At 34.6% G+C, this 21621-nt stretch overlaps 2 protein-coding genes across 7 annotated transcripts; one reads left to right on the top strand and one right to left on the bottom strand.

Annotated features, from left to right (window-relative positions):
- Nucleotides 1–887: 887 nt before the first annotated feature.
- On the bottom strand, nt 888–20367 carry LOC114297557 (glycolate oxidase-like). The gene is made up of 12 exons (XM_082887273.1): nt 20323–20367; nt 17733–17908; nt 17445–17535; nt 16624–16716; nt 16370–16447; nt 15929–16053; nt 15707–15773; nt 3193–3255; nt 3036–3105; nt 2811–2911; nt 1734–1838; nt 888–1339 (listed from the first exon to the last, which is right to left on the bottom strand). Exons 2-12 carry the CDS (start codon nt 17870–17872, stop codon nt 1151–1153), a joined length of 1122 nt encoding a protein of 373 aa, XP_082743399.1. The 5' UTR covers nt 17873–17908; nt 20323–20367; the 3' UTR covers nt 888–1150.
- LOC114258716 (NADPH--cytochrome P450 reductase 2-like) lies at nt 4475–8238 on the top strand. 6 transcript variants are annotated; one of them, XR_014340082.1, is made up of 9 exons: nt 4478–4747; nt 4866–4942; nt 5079–5126; nt 5232–5296; nt 5378–5464; nt 5682–5745; nt 6038–6169; nt 7372–7434; nt 7996–8238. XR_014340082.1 is itself a non-coding variant. In XM_082887268.1 (8 exons), the coding sequence occupies exons 1-7, from the start codon at nt 4598–4600 to the stop codon at nt 6162–6164; spliced, it is 624 nt and encodes a 207-aa protein (XP_082743394.1). In that variant the 5' UTR covers nt 4480–4597; the 3' UTR covers nt 6165–6169; nt 7372–7897. The 6 variants fall into 6 exon arrangements, 4 of the variants coding, with proteins under 4 accessions (XP_082743397.1, XP_082743396.1, XP_082743394.1 ...); XR_014340081.1 differs by having other exon boundaries at nt 4480–4747; nt 5676–5745; XM_082887268.1 differs by lacking the exon at nt 7996–8238 and having other exon boundaries at nt 4480–4747; nt 5676–5745; nt 7372–7897.
- Nucleotides 20368–21621: the final 1254 nt, after the last annotated feature.

A 21621-nucleotide genomic window follows, 5' to 3' on the forward strand; every position in this document is an offset into this window, starting at 1 on the left:
AATTACAGAGAGTGTTGTAATTCACCATTTTGTTTAATATAGTGAATCCGCTGCCCGTGGACGTAGGCGACTTGCCGAACCACGTTAAATCTTGTGTGTTATTGAGCAATTATTTCGTCGGTGGATTAAAAATGCATGTAATGTTTATATTTTCTTCCATGCTACCAAGCTGCAGGGGAGGCAAGAAGAAACAGGCTAGAAAAAATGTTTGGAATGTTTCCACTCTATTTTGCAACTCTAAACAGCATAGTATAGAAATCCTATACTTCAGTTTGTTTTTCAGATACACAACAACCAAATCCACATTATGTGATATCAATAACATATATGATGCAATCTATAAAGCACACGTACGGGTACGAGTACTGGTACTGGTACGATACGGGTACGTTGATATGGTAAAATTCAAAAAAAATAGGGTACGGGTACGGCTTGGTACGCTTGTAGAAAAATATTTATTTTTAATTTAGAGTAATGTAAAGATTAATTAAATGGTTTAATTTGTTAAGGTCCAACTTATAATTGACATTTAATACCAAAAGGGAAAGTATAAATCAAAATTAAATATCAATATATTAAATAACTTACGAACCATAGTTTAATTTTAAAATCATGCTAAGTATAAAATAAAAACTAAAAAAGAAATCTAGTGAAATGAGTTTTATCTTTGTAGTAGAAGGAAAATATTTTTTCAACTGAGGTACGGTACAACTTGGATATATACTAGGTACGTCTGGATTCGTCAAAAATTAAGAAGAAAAAACTTGGGTACATGTTTTGTGTACCCGGTACGTATGCAGAAGTACCATACGAGGTACGATACGCTGGTAAGTACCCGAAACGGGTACGGCATATTTTTCAAAGTATCCATGCTTCATAGGATGCAATGCACTTAACAATTCACTCCAACTTTTATTACATCACAAAATAAGATCCATATCCTGAAAAAAAGTTCCCAAAAGAAAATTTAATACAACACATATTTATCCTGGTTCAGAAAAAGCACATACGTCAATGGCAGCTTGTAACATCATTCATTTCTTTCCATCATTTCTCAAGCCATGAATTTTAAAATCTTATTGGAGGTGATGAAGAAGCTGTAGACATTTATCCTTTCACCAGATCAGCGTCGCATAGGCGTAAGATTATCTTACAACCTGGGTGCAATACGAAGAGGAGCATCCCATGGGGTCACAATGTGGTCACGAGTAATCTCCTTCAGTGAGCGGCAACCACTTAATGCCATAGTTAGCTCAAGCTCATCATGAAGCATTTGAAGTACCTTTCTTACCCCAGCCTCGCCATCAGCAGCCAATGCGAACAAGACTGGTCTCCCGATCTGGAATTTGTCATGACAAATGTGAGCAACTCCAAGAATGACCAAGAACCAAGTTTTATGAAAAACACAGATCTTGCATAAAGCTTTAAAGGAAATTTCTAGGAGTGTGCATATGTTAAATGAGATAGATAACTAAAAATCACCACATGATCCTTTATCCCATTTCTCCTTTGTCGACATGTCCCAAACCAACCCCCCCCCCCCCCCCCCCCCCCCCCCCCCCCACAGGATGACTCTCTCTGACTTTAATCATGCGGTTGAGATGAGATTTGGGACAGAAAAACGGGGGAGCCATGAGATAAGAGGATCCTGTCTACTAAATTCATTGCTTTAATCATCAGAGGTCATTCTTTCTTGGATTTGCTATGAAGGGTAAGACATTCTATTCACTTACAAATATTCCAGATGCACCAAGAGCCAATGCTTTGAAGACATCCGTCCCACGTCGGACCCCACCATCCAGAAAAACAGGAACTTGGCCTTGTGCAGCCTTAACCACCTGTAAGTAACCTCCAAGGAAACACAATTTGTCAGACTTACACAAATGGATTTAACTTGTGAACATGAACAAATGTTTATTTTTATTTTACTTTATTTTGATCCTGCACTGAAATAAGTTAGGGATTGGGAAACTACTCAACAAGGAAAAGGGCTTAAGTATTCAAGAATTTTGTTGAGGTGTGAGAAAGATCTCAAATAAAATGAAATTAGGAGGACCAAATAGACACAGAAGACACACTTCAGGGATTATAGGTGTTTTTTACCCCCAAAAAAATTACAAACTTGTTAAGTTGTACCCCATGTATGTTAAGTTTTATTTAGGGGGTGTTTGGGATGGACTAGGTTAAAATAGCCAATAAAACAAAATAGCTCATCACATCACTCTCTCTACTTTTTTGCACGTGTTTTCATAAAAAGCCAAATAGCCAACTAAAATGGTCTATTCCCAAATGGATGACTATATACTGTAATTTGGATTGGCGCAACAATAATTTATAACAATCACTATGATGCTGAGCACCTCTGGTTGCAATTTCACATTGATTATACATACATATATATTTTAAACCTTTTACCACTTCCACTTGTACAATAATTAAAATTGGCTGTTTGATTTAATTTGACTAAGAAAAACAAAACAAAAGAGAGACTCAAAAACATAGCTAGCCAAATGCTCCTACACTTTTTTGGAATGTTTCTGTTTTCTTTGTTTCCTTTTTTCTCACCCACAAGCAGAGTTTATCTTTTCATCTTGCTTTCTTTGCTGCATGATTTGTTAAAAAATCAGTGAATGAGTATTTTTCTTCCTATAATTGCTGGCTTGGTATACAAATTTTTAGTTCCATCCATCTGACAACATTGGGAAAGGAATGACGATGTTTCGTGTATATTTTATCCTTCAAAGAAAATTAAAGTAAAGATTGTGCGTCACTCAGAGACTCAACAATGAAATTTACTTAACACCATGTACCTCTTCCAAAGCCATAATTGTTGCAGGGACATAATCAAGTTGGCGAGCTCCGTGATTTGACACAATGATGCCTGCTGCTCCAGCTTGTACTGCTAGCCTCGCTGCATGATTTTCAAAAAAAAAAAAAAATGTGGAATATATGATGAGAATGTTAGGAAGTCAACAAGTTGGAGCTCAAGAATGTGAAGAGAACTTTTCAGTTTTAAGTAACACTACATTACTTGCCATCCTCAGCGGTTAAGACACCCTTCACTAGGATTGGTAAATGGGTGATCGTCTGAAGCCATTTCACATCCTGTCCAAAATGCCAAAGATAAGCTATTCAAAAAATAGCTAACTTCCAGCTAAGTTCAAGAAATCTCAGTAGAAAAAGTCACCTTACCTTCCAGCTAAGAGACTGGTCAACTTGGCTGGCAGCGTATGAAGTTAGTCCAGAGTCATTGGTCTGCATGGTCACCAGAAAAATTAATCATGAGCAAACAATCATTGTTGTCAAATCATGAATCGAATCTTGATTCATGAACCATATTGAATCATGAATCATGACTTGTAAGGTTTACTTTATTTAACATAATATATAATTATATATATACATATAAAAATACACAGAGTGTTTAAACTGAAATGAATATCAATATAACTAAATTGTATGTATATATACAAATAAAACTACATATATCAATATAATTAGTTGATCTCTTTTTTCTTCTTTTTATTTTTTATTTTTCTGTGAAAAAAAAGATGCCATTTCATGTATTATGCAAACATGACAAAATTGCGTGAATCACGATGACTCGCAATGAATAATAGGAAATCACAATTGAGTTGTAAGATTCATTCAATTTAAGATTCTAATGCACGAATCAAATAGTTTTGCTTGAAACTCAAATCGAATCATGAATCGTTCTAATAACCATGAACACAACATATGTTAGAAATTGGGCGCCCATGTGGCATGATCCACTACAACAAAAGTTGGCTATAACCACGTTTGTTAGACAACGTTTTTTGAAAAACGCTGTGGAATAAAGTGAAATTACGCGTTATCCTTTATTATAAACACACGTTCCATTTATAACAGTGCTCACTCTCCCCCAGTCTTTATTTCTCTTATCGTTTTCTCTCACTGTAGTATAGATTGAATGATCTAGGGTTTATGTGTCTCTCCCCAGTCTCCTTGAGAGATTCACCAGGTTCGATTGCGATGACTTGTTCAGATCTAATTCTAAATCCATCGATTCTTGAATCGATTTGGTTGAAATTTCTTGACGGTTTTTGTTTTTCTTGATTCTAATTCTGATAATTTTGCAGAGGAAGATAGACCAGTTGAGTGAAGAAGGATCGAGATCAGTGGGATCAAGACAGGAACCGGGACCGAGATCGGTCGAGTCGGAGCAAGGGGAGGAGAGGAGATAAGTTGATTCACAGGAGTAATAGAGAAGATGGTGGTGAGGATAGTTCAGAGGAGAGCGTGAATGATGAGGAGGACGATGACGATGACGATGACGATGGAGTCGCCGCCACCGCCGCGGTGAGGATGTTGCCGCCTAATCCAACGACGTCGATGTCGTCTTCATTACTGAACCACCACCATCAGCACCGGAAGAGCTTTCCTCTGCAACTACAAAATCGTCGATGTTGTCGATGTCATCTTCAATGTATCTCTTTAATTAATTGTCAATGTGTAAATTTTAAACTTGGCCATCCTCATTTCATGTCTTTTGCTTGTTTCTACTATAAATTTTGATCGTTCCAAGCTTTTGAGGCATAATTTGCAGAAGAAGAGCATGGAATCTATGTTAGTTAGGGGAAGTTTTTATGTGTATCAGATCTCTTTTAACCTCCCATCTGTAGCTTTATTCCTTGAAAACCCATGTTTATTGTTTTGGATGATTCTTTTAACCTCCCATCAGGCCACCTTTAAAGTAGTTGATTTGGTGAGTTTGACCTTCTTTTTTTTTTTGTTTTTATTTAAAGGTTTGATTGTTTGATGGTACTCGATTATCGATGTTGATGTTTTTTTTTTATATATCAAATTATGTATATGGTTCATAGGATGATTATGCGGCAGATGATGAGGAATATGAGGAGAAGTCGAAGAAAGAGAGTTTGGCATTTTTCTTTTTAGCTATGTGAGTTTTTAATTCCTACCTTCCTCGTTAATCACATACAGACATGATGTATATATATATATATCTGATTGTTTGTAACTTTGTGCGTAGGTGTAGCTATGTATTAAATTTATTTTCTTGTTTGTTTGTGCTGTAGATATGAAAATGGTGAGCCAACGGACAATGCTGCAAGGTTCTATAAATGGTTTACAGAGATAAATTTCAATAATTTCAGTGTATATTGATATTATGGTTCTTTGAGAAAGTAGATTTGGGGGGTTCATTGTTTGTTATATATGATTTTTCATAGGGTAAAGAGAGAGGGGAATGGCTTCAGAATCTTACTTATGGAGTGTTTGGCCTTGGCAATAGACAGTATGAGTACTTTAATAAGGTCTTAATTGAATTTCATCTCATCTTTTTATCAACTTAATGTATATCTATGTGTACATGTAGATGTTGCTAATTGGCTAAGAAGTTTGAATTTGTATGTTGTTGGGAAACAGATAGCAAATGAGGTGGACGAGCACCTTGCTGAGCAGGGTATGTTTACGCCCTTCTAGTGACCTTTTTTGTCATTTTATGGAAACACTTGTTGTAATTCTTATTAGTTTGTGATGTGTACTTATTGTGCACTTGTTACCTTGAGTTGGTGTTTAATAAATACGTGTACTTATTGTAATGCTTATTAAGTATTTAACATGTTTAATAAACCCTTGAGTTGTTGATTTTCCCTTTTGTCCGTTACTTTCAGCAACAGGTAGGTTGGTCCGATGGCAATGGAGGCTGAATTTGGAATTTCTACTCCGCAAAACCCTTCTCAGGTTTGATTGAGCCTCTCTTTCTGAATTATTATTATTATTATTATTATTTCTCTGCATTCTATAGTTTGATTTGTTTTCTTTAATTCTTTATTACCTTCTTACTGCTTGTATTTGATTTATGCTAATGATGCAAAAGTTTTGTTTTAAACATTGTCAATTCTAAACTTTGACATGTGCAGGGTATAAATTCAATAAGGGAATCTGCACAAGTCTAGTTTTGTTGTCACTACTAGTTTTGAAAAGGATTACTTCTGGTAATTTGACTTTCTAAATCAGCAACTAATATCTGCAGGGGTGGTGGTGGTGACTTGTGCACTCATTGTTTCAGTGCCTGGGAAAAAAAGAAAGACAACACTAGAAACGGAAGGAGTTCAGCAAAAAGGAAGTCTTGTTCGATATGGATTTTTAACATCAGCTAGTTCAGGTAATGAATTTTTTTAGAACTAAATTTTTTTTAAATTCTTTCTTTAAATTTTTCATACCTGTTTGAGATCTATATATATGTGTGAATGAGTGAGTGTGTTTTCTCTGAAAGTTTTAAGTTGTATTATTGGTCTGTCATAAGGTGGGTCACCATACAAGAACAAAAAGGTTCTCATCCAATTCCCATTTGTACCATTGCTCTGTTTTTGTTGATGTGCAGAGCATTATGAAACTCCGCTTACATCGTGTTGGGTCACCATACTGTTTTTGTATTATTGGACTATCGTATTCTCTTTTTTCTTTTTTGTCTCTTTTTGTAGCTTTTAATTTTTGGTGGTGGAAAAATAAGACACACTCATAGTCAGTAGCAGAACTTCATATAATTGGATTAGAATTATATGACATAATTGCTTCTTTTTATTTTATTTTTATTTTTTTATATCATAATAATGTGCTAGGCTTTAGAAGTTTAGGTTGCTGTTAGAGAGGAGCTGTATTAAGATGTTACACCAACAACTCAGTTCCTACCCTTTTAGCAGTAAGTTTGTAGTTGTGAGAGGGTGGTGGCCACCTTCTTTGGTTTGAAGCTTTCCATTGTTTTTGTCAAATATTATCATTGTATGTGGTTAGTAGTTTTTTTTTTGGTGAATATGTGGTTAGTAATTGCTGATTGAATAGAATTGAAAGTGCAAAACATATGCGGAAATGATGTACCTCTGAGCAGTTACAATGGGAAATGAGCAATTACAATGGGAGGTTGTTCTGATTATGAATGTTGCTTCAAAATGGCAAGTGACTTTATATATCCTAGTTAGTCAAATCTATTATATTTACATGGTTAATTTGCCTCTTCTTCTTCTTCTTCTTCTTTTTCTTATTCTCTTTTTCTTTTGATAATCATTCATACGTAAAAAATTCTTTTTTTTTGTTTTTGTTTTTGTCCTTGATGTTAATTACTTTATTGATCTTTGGGCCATATTCTTCTTCTTTTATTTCCCTAGGAATATTCAGAGCTCTTTGGATTTATTCATAATGCTACTTCTTTCTTGAAACCTACTTTGTTGCTTGGTATATGACTTCTTGTTTATTGTTTGTTTGAGTTTACAAAGATAATATAGACTACAAAGTTCTTTTAATCATATTCAAGTTGTTCAATTCAAACTAACATAAACTTTTTTGACCTTTTTTGGCTCCCTTTTGCAGTGGCTAAACAACAATCAAACTACAAAGAATTGAACATTTTATATGAAAAATATAAAGATCAAGGTCTGTTAGTTATTCAACTCCAGTTATTTGTATGTTTCCTTTCTATAATTTCAAAGAGTTTGAGGGGTCTTAATCTTAGGAATCAACTAATGCAATGGAAAAGGTCGGAGGTATGCTTTTTATGCTTCCATGAATGTCTCATTCAGCATCATGTGTTTCCTTAGCATGGTTGTCAATATTACTAAGCTATACTGATGGTTCACTACTGATGGAGAACAAAAAGGAGTTGGTTGAAAAAAATGGAAGATTAGAATTTTAGTTTATTTGTGAATTTTAATTTATTAATGAAGTCGAATTTGTTTAGGATTTTATTTTTAGTTTATATTTGTTTCCTTATTGGAATTTATTCGTTTGGTTTGCCTATATATTGCTTTGGATGAACTGTTACATCTAGAATTAAAAATTGTTTATGAAGATGCTGATGAAATTTTGAAATTAAAAATTCTTTTGCTGTGTAGTAGCATTCTGGTAATTGCTTTTTTGTACATGGATTTTTATGGAATGGACCAAATGAGGGGTTTTGGTTTTCCTTATTTGTTTTGAATTGTTGTGTTTTTTCAGTGCCACTGTTTTGTCAAAGTTGGGTACTCATGATCATGTCATTGGCAAGATGGAACCAAATTATTGGTGCTTGGATGGATGAGTTGGATGATGGTTTATAAAGATGTACTTTGATGGTATTTTTTGTACGAATGATTGAGATAATTTTTATGCACTATTTCCCCTTTTCCGTATAATGTTTTTATGGATGTGTTTGATTACAATATATTGAATATGTAAAAATTGTGATCTTGTGTCGTGCTATATTTCAAGTTGCGTTCTTTGTTAAATTGTTTGACCCTGTGGTGTGTTATGCAGAATCAGTCCCACACACCCACCCCAAAAAAAAATAAAAAAAATAAAAGGTAGAAGGTGGCATTTTTTAAAACGCCACTAAATGACGTCATCATGATGTCAAACGTTATTTGTGACGGAATTGTAATCGGTTGTCAAAGTTTTTGTGGCGTTTTCAAAAACGCCGCCTAATGTTTTTAGCGACGTTTTTCAAACGTTGTAAAGCTATTGCAACGGCCGTATCAGCGACGAAAATATTGAACGTTGCTGTACTCTTTTATGGCGTTTTTCAGGATTTTACCGGCGTTTTTAAAACGCCGTTAAAACTCAAAATTCCTGTAGTGATCCTTAGAACCTTTTGAACCTCATCCAAATGGGTTTTGAATTTAAATTCAAACCTATTTGGATGAGCCACTCAGGATATATATCTATCATATCATGATATGGATAGATGATATAGATATCAGATATTATCTCATTTAACCAATGGATAAATGAGATAAATATAATATATATCTGATATATGGTTATGGGTAACCAAGAGAGAAACAACGTATGTTTTGTTTCTACCCATGATACTGACTCTCTCCCAAAAATAACGATCAAAGTCATTTTGCACTGTGGTTTGTGTGGGTGATATTCACCATTGTAATATCACCCCACTGCTGGGATTGATTGATTGAGTATGGAAGCACGTGATTTATCCACGAGGTTTTAGATCAAACGAGGTATGATCTAAACACTTTATTCCGCTGCATGTTTTGTGTTTTGATTTACATTGGTATCAGAGCCATTAATGGATATTTTCGTGCTTTCTTTTATCATATGTATATTTATAAAAGATAGTGAGATCCAAAATATTTCATTTTTATGATCATTAATGTCATTTTTAAGAGCATAAATGATTTTATTTTGGAAAAAGGAGTCCGAAAGTACAAAAATCGGACCAGTCAGTACCCTGGAAGGCGGCGCGTGGCATTCACGCGCCACTACGCCGCAGCCACGCGCTCCCACGCGCTGCCACGCGCGCCCACGCGCTGTCACGCGCCCGCACGCGCCATCACGCGCGCGTCGGCGGCGCTGTCCACGCACACGCGCCGTCCGCGCCCGCACGCGCGCCGCGTGCTGGAGCCGAGCGCCGAGCCGCGGCTGAGCCGCGCGACGAGCCGCTCCTTGAGCCGAGTTGCGCTGAGCCGCGAGCCGAGCCGAGCCGTTTTTCCCGCCTGGTTTGGCTCTAAGACTCTGTTTGTTTGTTTTTTAATTCTGAATTGCGTTAATTGGCCATAATTTATTCGTTATAGCTTTGTTTTAAGCATGGTTGGTACCCTTAGACTCAGAATTAATTTTTCTACATTCTATAAAATTTTTGAAAATTTTACGAAAATAAAAAATATTTTTTCTGTGTTAATAATTCATTTTTTATGGTTTAAAATGATGCTGGTATTGCATAAATAATTTTTTGGGGTTGAAATTTTTATTGTGGACTTCTGAAATGTTTTAATATCTACTGGTAATATTGTCTCATTTTATCAGTTTCTGGATTTTTTATTTCTAATTTTATGTGTATTTATTAGTCATTTAAAATTCCAGAATATTTCAGAAAAATTTCAGAATATTTCAGAACTATGTACATTTTAATTATGGCATAATCTGAATATTGTTTCTGTTTACTAGTTTCTGGATTTTTTATTTCTAATTTTATGTGTGTTTAATTAGTTATTTAAAATTCCAGAAAATACCAGAAAATTTCAGGATGATGTACTTTCTGTTATGGCATAATTTAAATATTGAATACAGCATATTTTTTTGGGTTTGTAATATGTTGTAATTAGAAGAGCATGATTATTTATTTATTTATTAGAATTCCATTATTAAATAAATATAGCATGAGTTATTTGAAGATTTACATTAAAATGCTATTGTATGGAATTTATCATGCTTTGTATATGCCATAGTCAGTGGGAGGTTATTCGGTTGAGAGAAATCTTTGTAGATTAACTCCCGAAAACCAATATTTTGCGCATAAATTAAACTAAATTTTGGATAATTGTTACTTGTGGCGCAAGAGATGATTACGAGCATAGCGGATTTTCGATCTTGCGACTTGTGTAACATTGTCACTATTTAATTTAGATTTTTGCGGCAAAATTATATTATACTAATCAAATTAATCCCAATGCGAATTTCTCTCTAAATTGATTTAGCTTATGGAAGTTAATTTGGTTGACCTAGACTTAGTAGAGATGTTCAAATGTGAACAAACTAATCCCATTCTTTAGATGAGCAAAAGTCTTGGAGACTTTAGGTCAAACCTTAATTGAGCCAAAGTAAGGAAACATGACTCAAATTCGCCGTGGTTTTGTTGCCTTGTTTGGCACAATAAAAACTAATGTGTGCGCTATAGTTAGCGGCACGATACATAGTTTTGGTTGGTGAGTTTTGGAGTTATGAAATTAGTAAGCCCTCAATAGATCAGTATATGATCTTGACTAATGAGCTGCGCGGATTGACTTTGTAATTTGATTTGTAAATAATGTTACATCATTGGATGAAGTAACATTCAAGAGTCACGTCATCCAAGAAATGCGAGCTTAAATAAATTAGTCATTAAGTGTAAGACGAGTAGCCAGTATGAGCAGTGTTTTGCTCTCTACCCAATTATTGGGAGTTGGATGGAGCAAAATTTCATGCACTATAATAGTGTGCATTGAAATATCATGTGAAGTTAAAAGATTAGCGCTTAGAAGCTGCAAAATCTATTAACACTAAATGAAAAGATTAGCGCTTAGTAGCTGCAAAATCTATTAACACTAAGTGAAAAGATTAGCGCTTAGTAGCTGCAAAATCTATTAACACTAAGTGAAAAGATTAGCGCTTAGTGGCTGCAAAATCTATTAGCATTGCCAACTTGTCTAAGTCTGGACACTTACTGTTTCCACACTTGAGTGTGAGACATGAGGAAGGGCTTCTTTGTATAATTCCTTAGCTAGGCTAACGTTTTGAATAACATTTACCACTAAGCGCAAACGTTGCAGCATAGTAATGAAAAGGTCAAGGCCGACAAGGTTGTAATGACTCTAAGAATTTGACGCATCGCTTGTGAGAGCATTGTGTTAAAATTAGACTCTTTAGCCTCATTCGCGCTTAAGTTACTTCAGGAGCTGCCATAGGTGATAGCTTATTCTCTCCTTCTTGTGGATAGTAGAATTAATTGCAAGTAACTATGAAGCGAGAAATAGATATGGCAAGAGGAGTATCGTCATCTTTCAACTAGATGTATTAAAGTGTATGGAGAATAAAATTGACTTGAAGGTGCAGGGGATTAGCACTTACTAGTTAAATTTGCAACTTAGGCGCAGTTGATATCTCCATGACATCCTTTTTATGATCTAGTGAATATGACTTAGTCGTGAGTCATTACCTAGTTGGGCCTAAACCTTTAAAACTTGTCTTCGAGAACTCACACATTAAGATGATTGGAATTAGTTTATGACATTGGTCATGAACCAGTGGCTTATTATACTTAATCACATTAATGAGATGATGACACGATGGTTTGAGTAGGCCTTCTCGGGCCCACTCGCTTATGACATCCTGCTCTCATGTGAATGTGTAACTTTGTTCGCAATGGGTGCGCACAAGTAAGTAGGAAAGCCGCAGAAGGTCATTTGTTTTGGCGCATTTAGTCCACTATGATATTTTGTGACTAGATATGTGTGAGGGTATGATAGCTAAGCCTCAATCTCGACACATTTATAGATTACGATACGCATCTGAGTCAAGACTATTTGATCTCCCATAAGTCAAAAGTTTTGAGATGATTTTTGACATTGCACATATGAGGTCGAGATCAATTAGATAAGAGTTTTTTGTGCTTTTAGTTTTGACCAAGGTGGCGAGTATCTATTTGAGTTATTTTTTCAGAAAAACTCTGTGAAGAGAGATGGATGCTTAGAAAATTGATTATTCCTAGTACTCAACAACACACTGGTGTAGTAGAGATAAGGAATTAAATATTGTTAATGTTAGGTAGATAATGGCGCAAAATGTTTCCCAATTGGGAATTGCACTAGTTTGTTGCCTGTATCCCTAACTAAGTGCCCTCCATATCAGATTTTACACTCCATTTTGAGTAATGGGTTAGCAGAGAGCCATCTATGGGCGATCTGTAACCATTAAGCAGCTTATCTTTATTCTACTTCTCATAAGATTGTGAAGTTAAGACCTAGGGTTCTATAGCGCATTATTGTATGCTGTCTTGTAAACACAAAGGGTCGTGTGGCGCATTATTGTATGCGGTCATGCAAACCCTCCGGGTCATGTGCATATAGGTAAGCAACTTTGTGGTAGTGTAACTAAGTCACATAAAGTTTTATTAGTAAAGGTGACGTGAATAGAGTTTTCGGAACTCTATAAGATGGAGAATTCCAAGCATAGCGCTCTATGTAGCCTAGTTGAGAATGGAAAGAAATTTCCAATATCCTAGGGACAGTGGGAGCGATGTGTCTACTAATGGATTACTCCATTAGAGCAGAATACTCTACATTCTTAGTTGCGTGGTAGCAAATGTGAAATTTTTCCACGTCATCACTGGGTGATTGAGAGGGAAACATTCATGATTGCTCCGCAAGATGATAAAGAGCCTAGGATAATGCCAAAGGCTCTAGTCCCCTGTTTTTAGAAAGTGGATCAATGTTGCGCAGTTTAAGACAAAGTCTTTGAGGATTAACCATTTTTATAATTTGGTTGACTTTCCATTATGACGCAAAACTGTTATAAAGTTATGCGTAATTTGGATAGTCATTTTTGAGGCATAAGGCTCGCTAGATACCGAATGGTCGCACCATTGAGGAAAGTGTAGACCATGAGAAGACTTCCTCCTGGGGAGTGAGGTTATTTTGACTTAGGCTATAATTGACATAAGTTCGGAACATTGATTTGTGGACATTGTGACCCGATTTCTCATTAGAGAATTGGATAAGTAGATCTGTAGGGATTTACCTTCTGCTTTTATGGTGAAAAGTTAGGAGCGCAAAAAGGTTGCTAGTTCCAATAAATCTTTTACAGCCTAAAGCAATTATCCAAACAGTGGTTCTTAGATTTCGTCAAGCCATGATAGGGCAACGATGATCGATGAAGACCACTGAGGCATGATCAATGGTCCAAAAGAAGTTTTTCCTTACTTAGTCATTATGAGCCAGGAATTTATAAGGTTGTCGCCACCTAGGGTGGGCAGTCCTCCATTTTAGATATGATGGACATGGGTGATGTAATTCATATGCTCGGATGTACGATCCTTAGGGATTGTTTTAGGAAAATTCTCGGTTTGTCTTCGATGACTTACATAAGGAATATCCTAGAACGATTCTAGATGCAAAATTGCAAACCCATTGACTTACCTATCGGTAAAAGCCAGAGCCTTAGCTATTGAGTGAATCCTCAGATTGTCTTTGGGAGAAACAGATGACCTATATTCCTTGATTTTTTCTTTGTTGTGGGAGCCTAAAGTACGCTATGTGGGCGTATTCGGCATGATAAGTTTTATCTTTGATAAATGGTTAACTGAGTTGTATAGACATTGACCTTGCTCATTAGACTGTGGATAAAATGCTTTATTAGAAGCATATTAATTTGCTCCTTGTAAAATTCAATGCGCTAGTTGGGCGCATCTGCGCTAGTTGGGCGCATTAAGAATGAACGCAAATTGGTCACCAAAAATATCTTTAGAGAGGTTATTGCGCAAGAGGTAGTGATCTTAAATCATTTCATGTGAGGCGCACATGGTGGATTCCGTTGTATATACTTATCGCAAGAGGTGCTGATAAGGCTTATGTTTGGAATCTATAATTGCGCAAGCTGTGGTCAATTTTTTTTAAATCGATCACTTATTTTGAGATGATGGGATGTTGACACTATTATGGTTTGTGTCATAATGATTAGCAAATGATGATGTCAGCAGGCAAGATTGGCTCACTCACATGAGCAATCGCCTTTGGCGCTTGGGAGCGAGCAAGGATGAGACTGGTGGTTTATTCGGAGCCAAGAGAGGCTTAAATCATCCACTATGTATGTCGCCTTGGTTATAACCAAGATGAGGTCGTGTTAAGGACCAAACATGGATGTTAGTACCCACTTTCCATGTTGTGCCTGTTATGATTAGCCAGATTCGAGATCTCATTTGGCGCCTAGAAGGCGAGCAAATAGAGAATTCGGGTTAGGCGCTAGAAAGCGACTAGACTAATATCTGTACGGTGTATCGAGTATGACGTCACTCTTTATGGAAGAGTTACTCCACCGTAACATATATTCATACTATATGTGCTTAGCGACCGAGTAATGAGGTGAGAGAATGGATCCCTGCTTCCTCACCGTGTGAGTCTTACGAGTCATTATTGATATGACTTTCATTTATGTACCCTTTTGTGACTTTTGACTATGTCATAAGGTAAGGGGTTGATGTTCTGCTACTTTGGTATGTTGCCTGCGGTCATGCATGATTCGCCCTTAAGGGACATCACTGGGAAAGCGGTCAATCCTAAACTAAATGGCATGAGTGCAAAGGGAAGATCATCTAGTATTACACCACTGTTGTATATTCACTGCCGGCAACTCACATCGCTCTGTATGAGAGGCGAATTGAGTGTGAATATATTGCAAGAATTGAGAGGGTCAAACATGCTCTTTTTGAGGGATTAGAGATGTTTTTTTTTGGACCGGTGTAATTAGATGGGTCTGGGGTATATGAGACACTATTTCTATTCTTTTTGGGTTGATGTCTCTATGCTGGCTCATTTTGAGTTTCTAGTATAGAGCTCCCACATGCAGGTGTTCTCAGCAGTCGCACGGTGCAGTGGCTAGTATGAGATTGTTTATTTTTGGGGAGATTGAGATTGAGACGTGGCAGTGTCATGCCAACTCATGTCCGAGTGGGAGATGTTAGAAATTGGGCGCCCATGTGGCATGACCCTTAGAACCTTTTGAACCTCATCCAAATGGGTTTTGAATTTAAATTCAAACCTATTTGGATGAGCCACTCAGGATATATATCTATCATATCATGATATGGATAGATGATATAGATATCAGATATTATCTCATTTAACCAATGGATAAATGAGATAAATATAATATATATCTGATATATGGTTATGGGTAACCAAGAGAGAAACAACGTATGTTTTGTTTCTACCCATGATACTGACTCTCTCCCAAAAATAACGATCAAAGTCATTTTGCACTGTGGTTTGTGTGGGTGATATTCACCATTGTAATATCACCCCACTGCTGGGATTGATTGAGTATGGAAGCACGTGATTTATCCACGAGGTTTTAGATCAAACGAGGTATGATCTAAACACTTTATTCCGCTGCATGTTTTGTGTTTTGATTTACAACATATAAATGAAAACCATTAGTCTAGAATAATTCAATCATTCACCTTATCAACCTTGCCAAGATCTAATCCCTCAAAGTTCTTCAACGACAAATGTGGTGGCAAATTAAATCTGTAGGGGAACCAACACAAAAAATTAGGACATATGAAGCTTCTTGTAGTTCAAAATAAAGGATTCAGTTGAGTAATAATTGCATTAAAAACAGACTTAACCAAATCCTTCAAATTGTTGGTTTTAAAGAAAATAATGCATTTGTTCCGATTCACCTATTCTTAATATCAGCTTCTCTACGGCCGAGCCTTGGAGTATCCACAGTAAGGGCAATTGCCTTGCAGCCTGCTCGTTCAGCTCTTCTAATGAGCTGTGTAACAACATTCCTGTCTTTGTACACCTGAAGGATAAGCCGAAAAAATTAATTGACTGGGTAGTATGAGATGTAACATAGTGTTAAAAATAAAAAATGAACAATTTACAATCATTCATTGTGCTAAGTAATTCGAAATTCTCAAATAATTCACTTGTGATTTTGGAATTAGTGGCAATATTTTACATATGACCATCTAATTTTAGAGTGAATTTCTTTTCTTTTTCAATATGTGAATCGAGATAAAATAGTGAACAACTCAACTTTTTCTAACAAAAACCAGGATTTTAATGGATTCTTGTTACTAATATCAGAAACAGTCATGATGAACTCTCATACTCACATAGAGCTGGAAAAAACGAATGCCAGGTCCTGTGGATGCAACCTCTTCAACACTGGTAGTAGCCCACGAGGATAATGTCTGGAAAAACCAACCATGCATAAGTGAACTATAGAGACATATATATGGTAATTACAACTGAACTAGCTGGAATGTCAAGACCCAATTGACTTGACCCACAAATGAAAGGCAGCATTATGGAACAAACACATTAAGCAAATTCAAGTAAAAGAAATAATGAGGGTGAGAAACTGAACCATTATTGTGCCAGCAGCAGATGCTGCTCTTGCTGTTGCATATTCGCCTGCATCAAAATTAAACATTTGGTTTAAATATAAATTAATGTTTTCCTTTTCACATGAAAAATAATTTTCCAAATAAAGAGTTAGAAGGTAAGGGTCTATGAAAAGGTCACATCAATAAACAATTCTTTTTCTAAACGCTTATAAGAAGCATGCATCCACATTTGACATTAAATTTAGACAATTCAAGGGCTAAGATATTATTTTCAAGGTTACTAGCTTTATGGATGACACAAAAGGGACATTTGAATCCTGCAACAGCTACAACTAACCTCGTAGTGCAATTGGTGCTAGGTTGCCTTATCAATCTTTATACCATGGGCTCAAACTCCTCAAAATAAAATAAAAAATCCTTCTCTAGTTTAGGTTTTCTTTTCATTCAGCAAAGATCATTCTAGTGATTATCAAAACACATTTCGAAGCAATTTTAAGGAAAAGTGAGTTTAGTGGGCACCAGTTATATCAAATTGTCAATTATGGCACAAATCTCTAACGAGTACAATTATTTATTTGAAATATTTTAAACTCTCAATCAACCATGCTTTGTATTGCAATTGATTAATTGTCCAATGTGATAGATCGCATTGGTCCAAACACAGTCAAAACTTCTAAATGTACTGGAATTATAGAAGATAATGCCACAATTTAGAGGTGCTGTCCTGGAGAAGAACAAATGCCATCATATAGTCTTCACTTCTCACTATATAGAAACAAATTTTTTTTAAAAAAAATCCATTTTTCAACCTGCAAGATGAAGCTTTCCACAGAAACTTAACAGCAATCATGATGGGCATTGAAATTTTGAACCCCAACACAGTTGTGGTCATGTCTATGTGGGTTACATCAATAAGTATACGAGGTCGAAACCTATATTTTGAATATAAAAATATATTTTTAGAGAAAAACACCAAAATCAAACCTGAAAAAAAAGTTCTACCCTTGATCATGGCCTACAATAAAGAAGGAATGGTAGAAATCTGTCTTTGACGTGGTTTATTCCTCATTTTTTTCGAAAAGTATCAATCCCTTGAATCAATATAGAAAAAAACAAACAAGGAGCTTACAGAATCCTTGAGAATGCATTTCGGTTCTCTTTGAGAGTCCATTGGTCCTCTGCACCAGATGCATAATAGTCATAAATCATCTTTGGCAATTTCTCCTTCGCAATGGCCTCATACTCCACAACATTGGTTATCTGATCCATCTTTCCTTTGTACTGTTTATGCTACACCAGGAAGTTCTGAAATGAATTTCAGAAATTATGAATAAGGATCTGACTTGGTTCATTTCAAACTGCTCTTACATTCAAACTTTATAAATAATAATACAAGATCATATTAAAGCATTCTGAGTATTATATGCAGAAAATGAAAGCAAAGTGCATATTCAGATCAAACTAAGCATGGAACAACAAGGACAAAAGAGGTAAAGAAAGTAACAGTAACAATGTTCCATCCTAAAAAAGTGCTTCGTTATTTGCAGTTCCTAGTGATATATTGGCATTTCTGTAGAGCGTATTATTAAAGCTATCTACAGGAGACTATATTCAGAACAATGAATTATGTCCAACTAGAAATTGAATTGGTTGAAGCTGTTTTTCTACCAGTGTTACTGATGGTTTTTGGAGAATTGTAAAAGAAACTTCAGACTTATGGCTGCCAAAGAGAATTAAAAAAAAAAAAAAAAAAGAAGAAAAGAGCTTTCCCTTGTTGCTCTTAGCAAAGAAGCATGGACGCTTCTAAGAAGGCGACGTGTCTGTGTTGGACACATGTAGGACACCAACACTCCATGGACACTCTTAGACATGCGTTATATACTCCTTTTTATGTGTCCACAATTAAAAATAAAATTCTTAGTTTCGGACACACTTTTTTTGTGATGTATTCTTCACTTCTTGGCCATGTCTATCACTAAAATATAAATATGAGACCAATATTTCCTAGATATTTGGTAACATATGATTTTTATAGTATAAGAATTTGACATAAATATCTTATAGCCTTAAAAAACGTATAATTCTTAAGAATACATAATATAGCATTCTTAATATAAAAAAATGTATAAGCAGATGGCTTAGAAGGATGAGGAAAAAGTGGCAATTATATATGTTTGCTATAATTTGTTTGATTTTAAACAATTATGGTTCAGTAGTCTAAAAATTCATGTAACAGAATTACATACAAGATTTACTTGGTGTAAAGCAATTATTTAATATATATGTCATGCACATATATAACTATATAATATAATATATTCATAGATAATATATTATAATATCAATATAAAGTTATTTGTGGCTTGTCTAAACTGTGTCAGTGTTCGTGTCCTACTTTTTTGGAATTTGTTGTGTTGATGTGTCTGTGTCATGTTGTATCCGTGTCTATGCTGCATAGCTCTTAGCGTTTGGTGGATAAATAAACCGTGAGTTTGCAATTGCGTTACTTCACATCAAGGTTTATCTTTGTGAGGGATCTCCATTCAATTTAGAAGTCCATCGAACTTTTGTTTTCTTGACCAAATTTGGAAGGCATAATTTTTTTAATTGTTTTAGTTTTTGGTCAAATATTGCAAAATTTTATCATAGACAGATTCAATTCAGTTGAATTTCTAGCCAAATTAGTAGCAATCATCAAAATGACGAGCTCTTACATAATTCCAAACCTGATTTTCCTGAATTTGACCAAATATTCTGACTTTTCTACTGGACTTTCACTTTTTCTAATTAAGCTGCGTAATCCTAATCCAAATTTTGCTGAATTTGTGTGAATTTTCAGCAAATCATGATTGTCCTTCAATACTAAATTTCAGTTTTATTTCCAATGCAAGATCATCCGTACATTCTAACTTCACTTCACCTGCTTTTGATTCCTAATTCTCAGATTAGGTCTCAACTACACAACCCACCTCAAAGAACCTATGATAATATAGCATGATGACTGGCTATATACATATAGTTCACAGCAAGACAAAATTACAAATCAAATCAAATCAAATGACTAAAAAACTCTGCCAAATAATGTGAGCCTTAAATTCTGATTATAGCATTTCAAAAGGAAATTTAAGTTGCATGCAATCAAATTTAACCAAAAACCCAACAAATGAAAAACAGTGATAAGGTTATGAAAATATTCCGGCCTCGTTTGGTTTGTGTTTCTCAAAAAATTTTGGGAAAAATTATCTACAAATAAGTTTTCAAAAGTAATCAAACCAAACAAATTTTTCCAAATTTTTTTTCCAAAACTTATTTGGTTTACAAGTTTTCCAAACAAATCTCTTTCTCATACATATCAAATCAATCATTTTTTCTAAAACTCTCTCTCAAAATAATTTTTTAAAACATCTTTTGAAAAAAAATCAAACCAAACAAATTTTGGTACTTTTTTATCTCAAAACATGTTTCTCAAATACAAATCAAACAAGCCCGCCATATTTTGACCACCTATTCGGAAGATAAGACAACAAGAGGTAATTGAAGGAAAAAAAAAAAAAACTCAAAACAAGATGTAACTTTAACAAACAGGATCCATACAAAGAGCAATGAACACACACCAGTAAATCAAACTCACATGTGGATTAATCCAAGAAAATCGAAAATAAAAAAGTGAACAACATTTAATAAACTAATATTAAGACTAAGATGAAAGAAAAGAGTACTGTATGGCGTAGATGAGCAGATATTATTAGCCACCTTTGCTAAACTGCTTGAAACTATGAAACGGAAGGTTGAATTAGGCGTCGCAAAGAGTGTTGGAGAGAGACAGAGAGAGTGACAGAGCATGTAAGTTCCAAGGTGGTACAAAACAAACAGAGTGTAGCAAACAAATTAATAAGAAAATAGGAGAGAGAGAGAGAGAGAGAGAGAGAGAGAGAGAACAAAAGGGGTGATCGATGAGTTGCGTAGATTAGTTGTACACTCCACATTTGCATGGAAATGGTTGCCAGGGTTTTTCGTTTGGTTTTGTGAGTGAGAGAGACAAAAAAGAGACGGCTCTAATAATAAAGGAAATTTATAATGTCATTATTAATGGATTAATTTACCATTAATTTTATTTTTTTTTTAAATTTAAAATATAATTTTTAAAATCTTTTCATATTAGTTTTTAGAAGTAATATAATTAAAATAAGTTTGTGAAGTTATTATTAATGAAATAATTTAAAATTAATTTTATTTTTAAATTAGCTTTTGCAGGGGTAGGGTTTCTTTTTTTAAATTAAGAATTATTTGTAAATAATATAAAAAATAATTATTTTTACATGATATTACATTACAATTATGGTAACATCATTTAAGAAAAAAGATATTGATGACAATGTAATTATGATAGTATATTTTAAGGAAAAAAACTGACACGTTTGGAGAGTTTAAAATTTTAACTTAAATTTATATAAATCTAATTTTGGACAATCCTTAATGATACGTGAAACATTTAAAACAGTGTCAAATTTTTATTAAAAAAAAATCTCAAAAAAAATAAAAAATGAAAACATTCATCTCTTATTTCTTAATTTATTTAAAATAATTTTTTCTTATAAAATAAATGATAAATTACCAATACACTCTTTGAGGTTTGTTTAAAATACAAATAGTCCCTCGTGGTTTAGAAAATTACAAATACCTCCCTGTCAGAATTTTTTATTTAACAGAATTAATTGAAAAAGTAAAATTTCTAACTTTTTACCTATAAAGTAATAAAATTATCTGAATTCCTAATTGAAATAAAATTTTAACATTATTAAAAATTGTTAATTAACTTGATGATTTATTAATGAAATGACCTATTTGTTATGAAATTAGAAATTTTAGTGGGCACAATGTAATTTCTAAAACTATTGGGGTAGTTTGTAATTTAAGTAAAGCTCAGGGGTGTGTTTTTAATTTACCCTAACATAATAAATATGCCCCTCCTCTCTTTTAAAATCAATCATAATTAGTTATTTAAAATAATTAAGCGG

Source organism: Camellia sinensis, chromosome 9, assembly GCF_055761805.1.
Source record: "Camellia sinensis isolate YWXY chromosome 9, ASM5576180v1, whole genome shotgun sequence".
Taxonomy (NCBI): Eukaryota; Viridiplantae; Streptophyta; class Magnoliopsida; order Ericales; family Theaceae; genus Camellia; species Camellia sinensis.